Source organism: Microcebus murinus, chromosome 2, assembly GCF_040939455.1.
Source record: "Microcebus murinus isolate Inina chromosome 2, M.murinus_Inina_mat1.0, whole genome shotgun sequence".
Classification (NCBI taxonomy): domain Eukaryota; kingdom Metazoa; phylum Chordata; class Mammalia; order Primates; family Cheirogaleidae; genus Microcebus; species Microcebus murinus.
In genome coordinates, this window is record NC_134105.1 from 166,833 (window position 1) to 179,160 (window position 12,328).

Genomic DNA, 12,328 nt, shown 5'->3' on the forward strand with positions numbered 1-12,328 from the left:
GCACACCCCCCCAGAGCCAGAGGCTGTGCAGCTGCCACGGAGAGGAGAAGGGTGGGGCCGGGAGTCCTGGGCCCAGGCAGTGTCCCTCCTTAGTCGCCACCAAAGGCCTGGGTCCCCTCGGGCTGGATCTGGGGGCTGTCCCTGAGCTAGGGCTCCGCTGCCCTGCTGCTGCGCACGGGGGCCGCTCTGGCGGAGGCCAGGAGAACAGCTGCTGGGGCACAAGAGAAGAGCGTGTCAGCCAGGGTGTGGGGTGCTCTCAAAAGGGCCGGGGTCCAGGGACAACGCCTCACCCTCCCCTGCGCCCTCCCCCAGCAGCAAAGCCCAGTGGAGGGAGGGCTGCCCACTCCTTCCAGCTTTGGCCCAGCCCTGGTCTCTGAGCTTCAGGGCCAGCGGGAACCTCCACTGCACCATGGGGCCCAAACTATAGGGATCCGCCCTCCCCAGGACTCAGCCTTACAGCAATAGCAAGCCCAGGGTTTTCCCCACCCCCTTACCTGGGCCCTGGACGGGGGACAGGCTCCCCGGCAGCCGGGGGGGCCCACCTGGAGGGGGATAGACAGCAGTGCACGTGAGTGCCCTCCCTTGGGTGGGAGACAGTAATGGGACAGCGAGGGGTAGCCCCACCAAGGCCTGGGGGAACACTCCCCAACAAGCACACCCGGCAGAGCCTCTTCCCCATCCCACTCCCAAGTCATGCTGGGCCTCTCTCTCCCCAGATGAAAGCTTCAGCCCTCCTCACCCCCTGCACCACCAGAGTGGGAGGCTGGCTTGGGGGCCAGACTGGGAAGGGCTTCACCCAAGGCCAAGCCAAGTCCACCCCAGGGCAGGGCCGGGGCCTAGGACTCCTGATGCCCAGCGAGGCCCCACCCATGATAGCCTCAGCTCCCGAGGCCTCCAGCTGAATGTCCAGGCACACCCCTAACCCTAATCCTAACCCCACAACCCTGCCCTGGGGTGCCCCGTTGGCTTTGGTGCAGTACCACAGCTGACCACTAGATGCCACTGTGGGCGGCGCTATGTCCCCAGCCTGCCCTGCCCCTCCCGGGGAGGAGGGTCCGGCTTTAAGGCTCTGGATGGGACTGTCCTGGGGAGGCTCAGAAAGATGCACCCACCATGACATCCAACTGGATTTGGGACTCCCAGGCCGAGGACCCCACATGTGGATCCCCTGCTCTGCCACGCCGCAGAGTCCTCAGTCTGCCCCTCGCTTTGGCCCGGCCACACATCCTGCCCCCCGGACAGAGGCCACGCTGCCTCCCCCTCCGGCACCTGCAGCCAGCGGCCCGGGAGCCCGCCAGCGGCCACCAGCAAGGCCTGGGCTGGCCAGAGGGGTGGGGCACCCCAAGTTCTGCGTGTGGAGAGAGGGCATGCTCCAGCAGAACCTTGGGGTGGTTAGCGGCCAACAGGCCACCTTCATGCACGTGCTGGAGCACACACACCCCTGGCGACATGCGTGCTCTGCAGCGCACCCACAGACGTGCCTGGAGCACACACACCAGCGCATGTGCACGCTCCGTTGTACAGACGTGTGCTGCCGATGCGCACACATTAATGCACACAGGAGAGCGGCTCAGCGCCTGTCCACACAGGGGATCACCCAGCCCTACCCACAGGGTGGCAGCCCTCGGCCCCCCCCCACTGCAGTTGCAGCCACCCCTGCAGCTGTCTGGGCTGGGGGAGGGGCCCTGAAGCTGACACCCCATCCCCCATCAGAATCCGGCACTGTGTGTACCGGGCAGGGATGGCCGATGCTCACTCCGGCGAGGGCGGCCCAGCCCCTATAGAGTGGGGGAGGGACAGTGTCCTCCCACCCCTCCCCCGGAGCCCGACTCACCTTCCCGGCACGTGGGCCCCGTGTGACCATCCACACAGTGGCACTGCCCACTGACAGGGTCGCAGTCAGCCCCGCCCCCACAGTCACAGCGCAGGGCACAGCCGGGCCCAAAGTGGCCCGCTCTGCAATCTGCAGGGGCGGGAGGGGCAGAGAGACAGACCTCAGCCCGACCCCCGCCTGCCCCAGGCCTGGGACCTCGGGCTTGGGGCCATCAGCAGAGCGTGATGAGGCTCTCTGTGTGTGGGTATGCAGGGCTAAGACTCCGGCCTCAGTCTTCCCTGGAGGTTAGGACAGTCCCCGCCCCACCTTCCTCAGCGTGGGAACGCCGGCCCCAGCTGGGCAGAGGGGACCTAGCAGCCAGGGAAGCTCCTGGAGGGCACAAAGGGCCTGAGAGCCCAGGCGAAGTCAGGGTGCAGTCCCAGCAGGATGGCCCCGCCTTTCCCCAGGTGGGGCCCTCTTGTCTGGAGGGGCCACCATCCCCACGGTGCCCCCACTCACAGCTGGTGGGTCCGGGAAGCCTTTCCAGCTGACTGGGCCTCCCCCTGTGACCGTGGCCCCAGCCCTGGGCCTGGCAGCTCCAGGAGAGCTTCCCGCCTGGCGCCGCCTGTCCCAGCACCCGAGCCCCCAGCCCCACCACAGGGCACGGGCTGGGGTGCGGAGCTTGCAGGGGGGCACGGTGCCCGGCCCGGTTCTGGCACGGGTAGAGCCCAACCAATCCATACTTGCTACCGAGAGAGACTCACACTCGTGCCACCCTCCTGGGCAGGACCCCAGACTCACCCAAGTCACACGTGGCTCCTGAGCGCCCAGGTGGGCAAAGGCAGAGGCCAGTGACAGGGTCACAGGGTGCCCCCGCCTTGCAGTCACACCGCTGACGGCAGCCCTCTCCGAACGAACCCGGCTCGCACCCTGGTGGGGACAGTGGGCTCAGCGTCCTTCTGCCCTGCACCGACTGGACGGGGCTGGGCGGGGGCCGCAGGGGCGTGACGCACTCACCGCTCTCGCAGAACTGGCCACGGAAGCCAGCAGGGCAGTGGCACTGGCCACTGGCGGAGTCGCAGGGGGCTCCATGTTGACACGCGCACACCCTCTGGCAGCCGGCCCCGTGGAAGCCGGGGGGACAGGCTGGAGGAGGACCCCGGTTAGAGCAAGCCGAGGGCGCGAGGTGGCAGAAACGTCCAGGTTGCCCAGAGTGAGCAAAGGGCCGACAACTCGGGCCCCAGTGAGCTGCCTGCCCTGCGCGTCCTCACCCCTCCCCAGCCCCCACCCCGCCACGCGACAGTGGAGCCAGGTCTGCCCTGCCCCACAGTGCAGGAGGGGACAGCCGCCCAAACAGCCCCAGCCCTGCGGGCAGGGGTTGCAGCCCACGACTCACGGTGCTCGCAGGCCTGGCCGTAGAAGCCGGGGCCGCAGCGGCAGGCGCCCGTGGTGGGCTCGCAGGTGCCGTTGTTGCGGCAGGAACATTCCAGACGGCAGTCGGCGCCGTAGCGCCCAGTGGGGCAAGCTGGGGAGAGTGCGGGGAGGACGGTCCCTCAGGCACTGACCTGATTCAGGTGGCCCCAGAAGCCTCACCCCACCCTACGGCAGCCCACAAAGGCCCCACACCCTGCACCCTCCTCTTCCTCGGGAGCCCGGGCCAGTCTCCCCGCCCCCGGGCATGGCCCTCCCTCCTGTCCAGCCAGCCTGAGAACTGGGACCCGAGGTCCCCGGCCCCGAACACTCACCCAGCTCACAGCGGGGCCCCGTCCAGCCCAGGCCGCAGGAGCAGCTGCCGTTGGCGGGGTGGCACAGGCCCCCGTTTCTGCAGGGGCACATGCGCTCGCAGCCCACGCCGAACCGGTTGCGGGGGCAGTCTGGGGACAGGACGCGGGCGCTGCTCGGAGCTCTGGCTCCCACAGGTGACAGTCATTCATTCATTCAACAAACACTCCTCCCTGAGGACTCTCCGCGCCAGTCCCTGCCCTCCAAGCACACGTGCCTGGGAGCAACACGGCCACCTGCCCATTCATTCACCATCTCAGCCAAAAAGCGCCTGGCCTGGTCTAGGTGCCACGGGTGACTCAGTGATGAAGGGGTGACAGCCCTTCGGGGGGCAGCAGGTGCCTGCCCGGCCTGCAGGGAGGGGGCATGGAAGGCTTCCTAGAGGTGGCGGCACACAGCGCAAAGGCTCTTCTCAAGCCTGGGAGCGAGTGCACAACCTCCGGGCCTGAGAAGCAGCGTGGCTGGGCCAGCCGCGGACTCTGAGGGGGCCGCTCCGTGGCCTCCTGCATGTGGCCTGGTGGCCTGGCGCCTGCCAGACTTCCCGGAGTGAGGCAGCGCCAGGCCACACCCCAGCTGCAGCCAGACCCCTGAGCTCCTGACCCTTTGCTGCCCCAGGCTCCCGAGGAGACCCCCAGGCTAAGAACAGGTCAGGGGGTGGCAGCCCCTGGACAAGGACTAGGGTGTGGCAGGCCACGTGGCTGTGGTCACCTGGACCAGGCCTGCTGTCATGAGCAGGAGCCGCCACGACTGTGCCCTGGGTCCCCCCATTTCTCACTCTGGCCTGAGCGTTAAGCCTCCCTCCCCCCGGGGGACCTTGAGCCGTGGGCCTGCCAGGAAGGGCCAGAAGGATCCTCTTCTAAGGGATGACACTGGCCAGCAAGAAACAGGCAGAAAACAGCCGCCTGACCCCTCCTGCTCTGGCCACAGGGGCTCTGCAGCCCCCGCCAGCCACAGGGACATGTGGACAGGTCCCTCGGGCCTGAACATGGGGCACAGCCGGTCGAGGCCGGGCTTGGGGTAGCGTGAGACGATCTGATTCCTGTGCAGGGCGCTGTGGCCGACAAAAGCCAGTGTGCTCACTTCTTACCACCCAGGGCCAGGTGGGGTAACCAGTAGCGGCCACCCGAGTGAACATGCCCCCCAGGGTTGCTTCACCCCACTGGCCTGCCCCGTGGCTAACTGGGTGTCATCTCTGTGACGTGCCCGCTCCACAGAGCAGTCACCTACCTTGCTCACAGTGGACGCCGGCCCTCCCCGGGGGACAGACACAGGTGCCGGTCACAGGATCGCAGGCTGCCCCCCGCCCACACCTGCACACGTGGGCACAGTTGGGGCCGGAGCGGCCCTGCGGACAGGCTGCCGGGGGAAGCAGGTGAGGGTGGCCGCCCGCGGTCGGGCCCAGCTGGCTGGCTCCCCCGCCCTCCCTGCCAGGTCAACCCTGGAAACCGGGTGGAGGGGGAGGGATGGGGCAGGGAGACCCGTGTCTGCCCCAGGCAGGGTGGAGCTGGCCAGCTCCTGTGCCATTGCCTCTCTGGCATCTCCCCTGCACCCACAGGTCCCACAGTGACTCACCCCTACCCCACACCTCCCCTCCCCTCCCCGCCAGCTCTGTCTGGGTGGCAGATAAAGTCCCCACATGACTCAGGGACAGGGCCTTTTTAGCTGCCATGCTGGCCTCCATGACCAGATGTGTGCAAAGCCCCGCTGGACATGCCCCAGGTCAGGCTGGGCACAGCACAGGTTGGGGCGGAGCTGGCCAGGGGGCTGGCAGGGACTCTGGGGTCACACAGACACCCCCCAGGGCTCTGGGCCCTTCCTGCCACCCTGGTGGAGGGGACTGAAGGGCCAGGGAGGTGGGCAGTCGGGGAGATGTCCTCCCCGTGGGCTGGCTGGTGGGGCCCTGGCCACTCACTGAGGCTGCAGTTGGCCCCCAGGAACCCAGCGGGGCAGTGGCAGGCCCCTGAGGCCGCGTCACAGGACCCCCCGTTGAGACATCCACATAGCTGCTCACAGCCTGGTCCGTACCGCCCAGGCGGGCAGCCTGCAGGGAGAGGGGCGGCGGCTGGGGGCTGGGGACTGCCCCCCAGTGCCCCTGAGCATAGCATGTGGGCTCCTGCAAGGCTCCCGCATGCCCCACCTTCTGCCCCCCAGGAACAGGCCTGCCCAGAGACCAGGGTAGCTGGGGGCAGGCAAGGCAGGCAGGACCCACCACCCCTGGGCAGGTGCAGGCAGGACTCACGTTGCTGGCAGCGGGGGCCGTGGTAGCCGGCGGTACACGTGCAGGCCCCCGTGGCGGGGTGGCAGGCCTGGTTCTTGCCTCGACACTGGCACGTCTGCCCACAGTCCTCCCCAAAGGTGCCAGGTGGGCAGGCTGGGTGCAGACGGGGCAGGTGAGTCCTGGCCTAGCCAAGGAACAGGAGCCTCCCCAGAAGTCCCCCCGCCTGGCCCTCCTTGACGGTGCAGGTTTGGGGTGCACCCACCCTGCTCACAGCCGGAGCCAGTGAAGCCAGGGGGACAGCGACACTCCCCGGTGACGTGGTGGCAGGCGGCACCGGGTGGGCAGCGGCAGCGCTGGGCACAGGCCTCTCCGAACCAGCCCCGTGGGCAGGCTGCAAGAAGGAGGTGGGCTGGGGCATGCTTCCTGGGAGGGGACGGGTGGGGACCCGAGGGCCAGGGCAGGCCTGGGGCGGTCCCTGTGGGTAGGACCCACCCCCACCCGGGCAGGTGGCCCAGACACAGGCCGAGCTGGGCTGTGCTCACCATTCTCACACCGAGAGCCCCTCCACCCCGGGGGGCAGAGGCAGGCCCCAGTGACGGGGTGGCAGGGGGCTCCCCGCCGGCAGGCACAGCGCTCCTCACAGCGAGGCCCGAAGGTGCCCTGGGCACAGGCTGCGGAGAATGACACAGACAGTCCCTCTCAAAGGGGACCCTGGGCAGCACAGCCCCTGCCCCCCGCCAGACAACTGACCCCCGGGGAAGCCCCACCCTGGGCGTCGTCCTTGGCCCTGGGGTGAGGCCCAGGCCACCACCTGACCACCTGGCAGGGCCTCCAGCCGTCCACCCCTCTGCCCCCTCCACTCACGGCTCTGACACTTGTCCCCAGTCCAGCCAGCAGGGCAGAGGCAGCGGCCCGTGTGCCGGTCGCAGAGGCTGCCGTTGCAGCTGCAGTTGTGCAGGCAGCCGGCTCCAAAACGTCCGGGGAGGCACTCTGCAGGAATGTGGACGAGCCTGAGGGTCCCGCCTCCTGGGTCCAGGAGACCCTGGGCCACCGTTCCTGCACCCAGAGCCACAGCCACACACCCCAGGTGCCGCCCCCTGTGCTGGGCACACTGCCACCTCCCGCCTCTGCCGCCCGGCGCTCACCAGTCTCACAGGCCAGGCCAGCCCAGCCCTCCAGGCACGAACAGTACCCTGAGACCGGGTCACAGGTCCCTCTGTTCTGACAGAGGCAGGAATGTCGACAGTTCTCGCCGTACAGGCCGGCCGGACAGGCTGGGGCCGGAGGAGAGGGAGCGGCTGTCAGCACCCAGCCAACTGACGCCCCCCCCCCCGGGGTGCCAGCGGCCCAGCCCACCCCCATGCTCAACACTGGACGTCGGCTACCTCTAAGGTGACCTGCCACAGGCCCGCCCTACTCACCTGCCCAGCCTGGGGGGGCCACACTGAAAGGCAGGGCCCCCATCCTAAGCAGCCCCCTTGCCCCTCCCCCACAAGAGGGTGACAGGCTCGCCCTCCCTGCCGCTGTTCCATGTGTATCCTGTGTCCACCCAGGACCCAGACCTGGACCCTGGACTCTTGTGCGGGGCTTACCCTGCAGGCAGGTGGGCCCCATCCAGCCGGGGGCACAGTGGCAGTGCCCGTGGACAGGGTCGCAGGAGGCCCCGTTGAAGCAGGTGCAGACCTGGCTGCAATTGTGCCCGTAGGTGAGGGCTGGGCAGGCTGCAGGGGGAGAGGGGTGGTCAGGGCCTGGGGCTGCAGGGACCCCAGAGTGGCTGTGGCAGAGCTCGGGTGGCGGGGAAGATCCTCCCTCCCTCCAGCCTGGGTCACCCACTTGGCAGAGTGCCAGAAACAGGGACCAGCACTCTGGCCCAAGTGGGCAAAGTGTCATCTGCAGGGCGGCCACCTGGCAGCTCTGGACACCCAGGACAGGCCCCAGTAGCAAACCTCCCACGGAGGACCTGGCACCCCCTTCTGCAGCACCCTGGTCTTCTCGGGGGCCTCACGCACGCTGGGCGCAGCGGGGGCCCCGGCGGCCCATGGGGCAGAAGCAGGAGCCGTCTGTGGCGTCACAGGGGGCTCCGGCAGTGCAGTTGCAGGCGCGGCGGCAGTCCAGTCCGAAGAAGCCGGCCGGGCAGGCTACGGGCAGGGGGGCGGTGATGGGGAAGGGCCCAGAGCTCCCCTCGACCCTGGCCCACACTCAAGACCACCCGGCCCACCCCCGGCCTGCGCCCTGGCTCACCGCGCTCGCAGAAGGTTCCCCTCCAGCCGGCCGGGCAGGTGCAGGCCCCGCTGATGTGGTCACAGGCTGCTCCGTGCTGACACTGGCAGCGTCGCTCACAGCCAGGCCCAAAGTGGCCCTGAGGACACCCTGAGACACGCAGCCCAGCCCACGGTGGGACGGGGCCTCGCTCACGAAGAAGCCCCGCCCCGCCCGAGGGGGGATGGGAGGTTTGCGGGAGAATGAGGGTGTGGCCCTTGGTCCTAGGCAGCCCCATCCTCTCCCTCCTCTGGGTACCAGGTGTCCTGAGCTGTGGGGCAGCCCCTGCCACTGCCCCAGGTGAGCCTGTGTCTGGTGCAGGTGGGTGGAGGGTGGGGCCTTGGCCAAGGCTGCGGAGGGAGCTGAGCAAGCTCAGGTGGGCAAAGGACGGCAGTCCAGGGTCCCCAGAGCAGTGCGTGTGTATGTGCTCACGTGTGCATGCATGTGCATATGTGCACATTTGTGTATGCATGCATCCACGTGTGCATGTGTGTTCATGTGTGCGTGCATGTGCATGTGTGCATCCGTGTGCGTGTTCCTGTGTGTGCGTGTGTGTGCATGCACATGCGGGGGAGGCACGGCCGAGGCGGGGCCAGGACTCACGCTGCTCGCACCGCGGGCCTGTGTAGCCGGCCTCGCACAGGCACAGGCCGCTGACGGGGTCGCAGCTCCCGTGGCTGGCGCTGCAGTTGCAGGGGTGTCTGCAGTCGGGGCCCCAGTGCCCACTGTCGCAGGCTGCAACAGAGCCCGTGTCACCCCACACGCCCCGGGTCGAGGCACCGGCATCTTGGGATGGGGCGGGGCCTCCTGCTGCCTCAGTCCTCCCGGGTCCCGGGTGGGGGATTCTCCAGGGCCCCGGAGGGACGGCTGGACAAAGGGCAGCCGAGGGCCCAGTACCTCTCTGGCAGCGCAGGCCGGTCCACCCGGGGGCACAGCTGCAGCGCCCAGTGGCCGGGTGGCAGTGCCCGTCGTTGGCACAGGAGCACCTCATCTGGCAGCCAGGGCCAAACCAGCCTGCTGGGCACACTGCAGGAGTGGAGGCGGTCAGCGGGGGCCTGGTCCGCCCGCCTCAGTCGCAGGCTCGGGGGGCTGGCGGGGGCTGGCTGGGGTTGGAGCCACACTCACCGTCCTGGCAGCGGCTGCCGACAAAGCCGGGGAGGCACAGGCAGGCTCCGGTCTCGGGGTCACAGCGGGCACCGTGCTCGCACGCCGCACATATCTCCTGGCAGCCAAGCCCCCAGCGGCCCTCGGGACAATCTAGTGGCCCCCGTGGCCAGTCAGTCCCCCCGACTGCCGTGCTGGACAGGTCACACATGTGCCTAACACAGCACTGACCCCGTAGTGCCAGCCCAAGAGGGGACCGCCGTGACCAGCCGAGCCTGCCTGATGGGGGGAGGGCCGTGGGGCCAGCAGACCCCTGTCACCACCTGGGCCCCAGAGCGTCCACCCCCAGAGAGGAGCCTCAGCCCCAGGGATAGCTCAACAGCAAAAGGAGGAGCCCGTGAGAGTAGCTGGGAGGTCCCGCACGGCTGATCCACCTCAAGCTCTCAGAACTCAGCTGCCATCGGCAGGCCTGGGGCCGGGTCTCCCCACAGTTCGGGCTAGGGTCCCCATCATGGCCCTGCACTGGCCCCCAGGAGTCGTGCAGCCCAGGGAGGGGCCGGGTAAGCCACTGACACTCACCTGCCCCACAGTCCTCCCCAGTCTTCCCGGGCGGGCACAGACACTGCCCCGTGGCCGGGTGGCAGGGGGCCCCCTCACAGGAGCAGGAGCCTGAGCAGTTCACGCCAAATGTCCCCCTCGGGCACTCTGCAGAGGGAGCGGGAAGGGCCTCAGCCATGTGCAGAGCCGCCCCACCCAGGACTCTGGGCAAGTACACTGCCAGCCCCTCCTACAGCTGCTCCAGCTTCAGCTCCAGCGGGGGCTACTGGACACAGCCAGGGTCCCCAGGGCCACAGAAGCAGGCAGGGGAGGGGGAAGGGTAGGTGCACAGCCGGGGGGCACGAGACAGAGGCGGAACCTCAGCGTCCAGGACCCTGGAGAGTTCCTGGGAACACGGCTGGCCCAGCTCTTGGCCCACCTTCCCCCAGCCTGGTGGGCCCGCAAGGACCTCTGCGTCCAGGCCAGTGTCCCTTCAGGGACTCGGCCCCAGGGACTGGGGTAGGGTCTGCATCCACCCATTTTACCCTCAGAACTTTCCCTGCAGGCCAGAGCTGGGGTGGAGAGCGGGGGGGCCTTCTAGAGGCCTGGGGTCCCCCCAGCCCAGCAGGTGAGTGCGACCAGGGAGAGCAGGGCCTGCCTGGAGGGGGCCTGCAGGGGCTGCTCCCGTGGCCTGGCAGGGCCTCCCCGGCACTGCCCACCGGCCCTGCTCCTCAGCGCCCAGCCTCGGCCTCCCGCCCCGGGACAGCAGAGCGTGAGGCTGGGCAGGAACTCTGGGCAGAGGAGGCTCCCTGCCTGCCCCAGTGGCACTGCCACCCCAACACCTGCCTGCGGCCAGATCGCAACCTCTCCCTGGGCCCATGAAGGCGCCACGGCAGCCTCGAAAGGGGGGGCTACGGGCCCCGTGCACCACGCCCAAGGTCCACAGAGCCCACTGGTCAGAACCCCCGAGGCTGAGAGCCAAGGAGGTGCCCTTTCTGGGGAGGGCCTGCTGAGGCCTGAGAGGGTTCCAGCGACAGAGGACACACCCTGGTAGCCCTTGTCACAAGGGCCCCTCCCCCGTGGGCTCCCACCCAGGGGACACGGGCACGTCTGCAGGACAGGGGCCTGGCACACAGGCGTGCACTAGAGGGCTGGGCGCAGTGTGGACCGGGGAAGGGGCCAGTGTCACCAAGCACAGAACCCCGTGGCCTCAGGGAGCCCCTCTACTGACCTGCTTGGGACCCTGCTAGTTTCCAGACCGGACACCAAGGGGGACCCCGCCATTGCTACAGCACACATTGTCACTTCCTGTGCCCCCCCCCACCTTAGGGCCCTGGCGGCTTTTAAAGAAAAAAGGTAAAGGAAGAAAAAGGAGTGGTAGGGAAGGGGTGGGGTCAAGGGTCACTCCTGGCCTTGGGGAACAGGCTGGCTGGGGGGGGGGCTTCTATGGCCCCAGCTGGAAGGAGGGTCACAGGCACGAGGGAGGTGAGCTGCATGTGTGCATGTCTTCATGTGTGTGCATGTGTTTGGTGGGGGGAGGCAAGGCAGAGAAGGTACAAGTCAGAAGGGCTGAGTTCTGAGCCAGCGTGTTCCCTAAGCCCTGGTCACGCAGAGATGAGACGTGGACACTCAGCTGCTCGACGCCGGCCTGAGAGTCGGGGCTCCCGGAGTCCCGGTGGGAGTCCCGGCCCAGCCTGCTCCGAACCCCGGGCGGCCACCCAAGGTGGCCCGGGACAGCCGGCTGGAGGGTCCTGGGCAGCCGCTGCCCCCGAGGGCCCCTGCCTGCTCACAGAGAGGGGCCGGGAGGGGAAGGGCCGCGGCTGGGGGAGTTTGAGCCGGCGGCCCCGTGCCGCGGCCCCAGGGGAGGGGCGCTGGCGCCGGCTCGCTCGGCCCCTCTCCAGCCCTGGCCGCGGTCATGTGGTCACGCCGCAGGCCCCCGTGGCTGTCATCCATCCGGCCGGCGGGTGTGGACAGCGCTCCCGTGCCAAGGGAGACTCTGACCTGCCCAGGCCCGGCAGGGCGGCCGCAGCAGCTCGCTTACTCACGCCGAGGGCTTCTCTCCGTCCCCCACGAGCCGATGACGGCACTTAGGTATTTCCTACCCTGGTCATGAGACCGGGCTGATCCGCGGCTCCGCGAACCAGACAGGCTCGGTCATCGTTTTCCCGCCCGGGGCCACACGCCATCGTTCTAGTCCTCGCGCCTCCTGCCGGCGCGGGCTGAGCAGTGGCCACGGCGCCCCACCTTCTCAGCCTCTGGGCAAAGCCCCCAGCCCCACCCACGCCGGGCTGCAGGGGAAGCCAGGCCTCCCAGGGACACCTAAGGAGGGACGCTGCCAGTCCATCTCCTGGCACCCCTCCTCTGCCCGCCACCTGAGTGTGGGCGCCTGAGCTCCTTGCCTGCTCACTCGCCCCGGGCTGCAGCGTCCACCTGGAGGGGCCCCCCACCGGCCCCCGCCCAGACCTCCCTCCAAGCCCCGGGCCCGGGCGGGAGGAAGGAGCTGCTGCCACCGCTCAGTGCAAAATGCTCTCAATACATCCCCGAGGGGTGGCGGACTGTGCGAGTGACTTGGGGAGGCAGCGGCCCCTTCTCTGGGCCAGGCCGGGGCAGACAGG

The 12,328-nt window shown here is 68.9% G+C and overlaps 1 protein-coding gene across 1 annotated transcript in view; it reads right to left on the reverse strand.

The window, feature by feature from the left end:
* The window catches only part of MEGF6 (multiple EGF like domains 6), a 34,318-nt gene continuing 21,990 nt past the window's right edge, over nt 1–12,328 (reverse strand). Inside the window, exons 15-35 of the mRNA XM_075993356.1 lie at nt 9,756–9,881; nt 9,198–9,329; nt 8,970–9,098; nt 8,676–8,807; nt 8,055–8,183; nt 7,823–7,951; nt 7,406–7,534; nt 6,959–7,087; nt 6,678–6,803; nt 6,356–6,484; nt 6,076–6,204; nt 5,835–5,966; nt 5,508–5,636; nt 4,823–4,951; nt 3,559–3,687; nt 3,210–3,338; nt 2,831–2,959; nt 2,615–2,743; nt 1,835–1,963; nt 495–542; nt 1–208 (exon numbers count right to left, since the gene is read on the reverse strand). Of these exons, the coding sequence (XP_075849471.1) occupies nt 147–208; nt 495–542; nt 1,835–1,963; nt 2,615–2,743; nt 2,831–2,959; nt 3,210–3,338; nt 3,559–3,687; nt 4,823–4,951; nt 5,508–5,636; nt 5,835–5,966; nt 6,076–6,204; nt 6,356–6,484; nt 6,678–6,803; nt 6,959–7,087; nt 7,406–7,534; nt 7,823–7,951; nt 8,055–8,183; nt 8,676–8,807; nt 8,970–9,098; nt 9,198–9,329; nt 9,756–9,881 (2,564 nt within the window). The 3' untranslated portion in view covers nt 1–146. The remainder of the gene's footprint in view (nt 209–494; nt 543–1,834; nt 1,964–2,614; nt 2,744–2,830; nt 2,960–3,209; nt 3,339–3,558; nt 3,688–4,822; nt 4,952–5,507; nt 5,637–5,834; nt 5,967–6,075; nt 6,205–6,355; nt 6,485–6,677; nt 6,804–6,958; nt 7,088–7,405; nt 7,535–7,822; nt 7,952–8,054; nt 8,184–8,675; nt 8,808–8,969; nt 9,099–9,197; nt 9,330–9,755; nt 9,882–12,328) is intronic.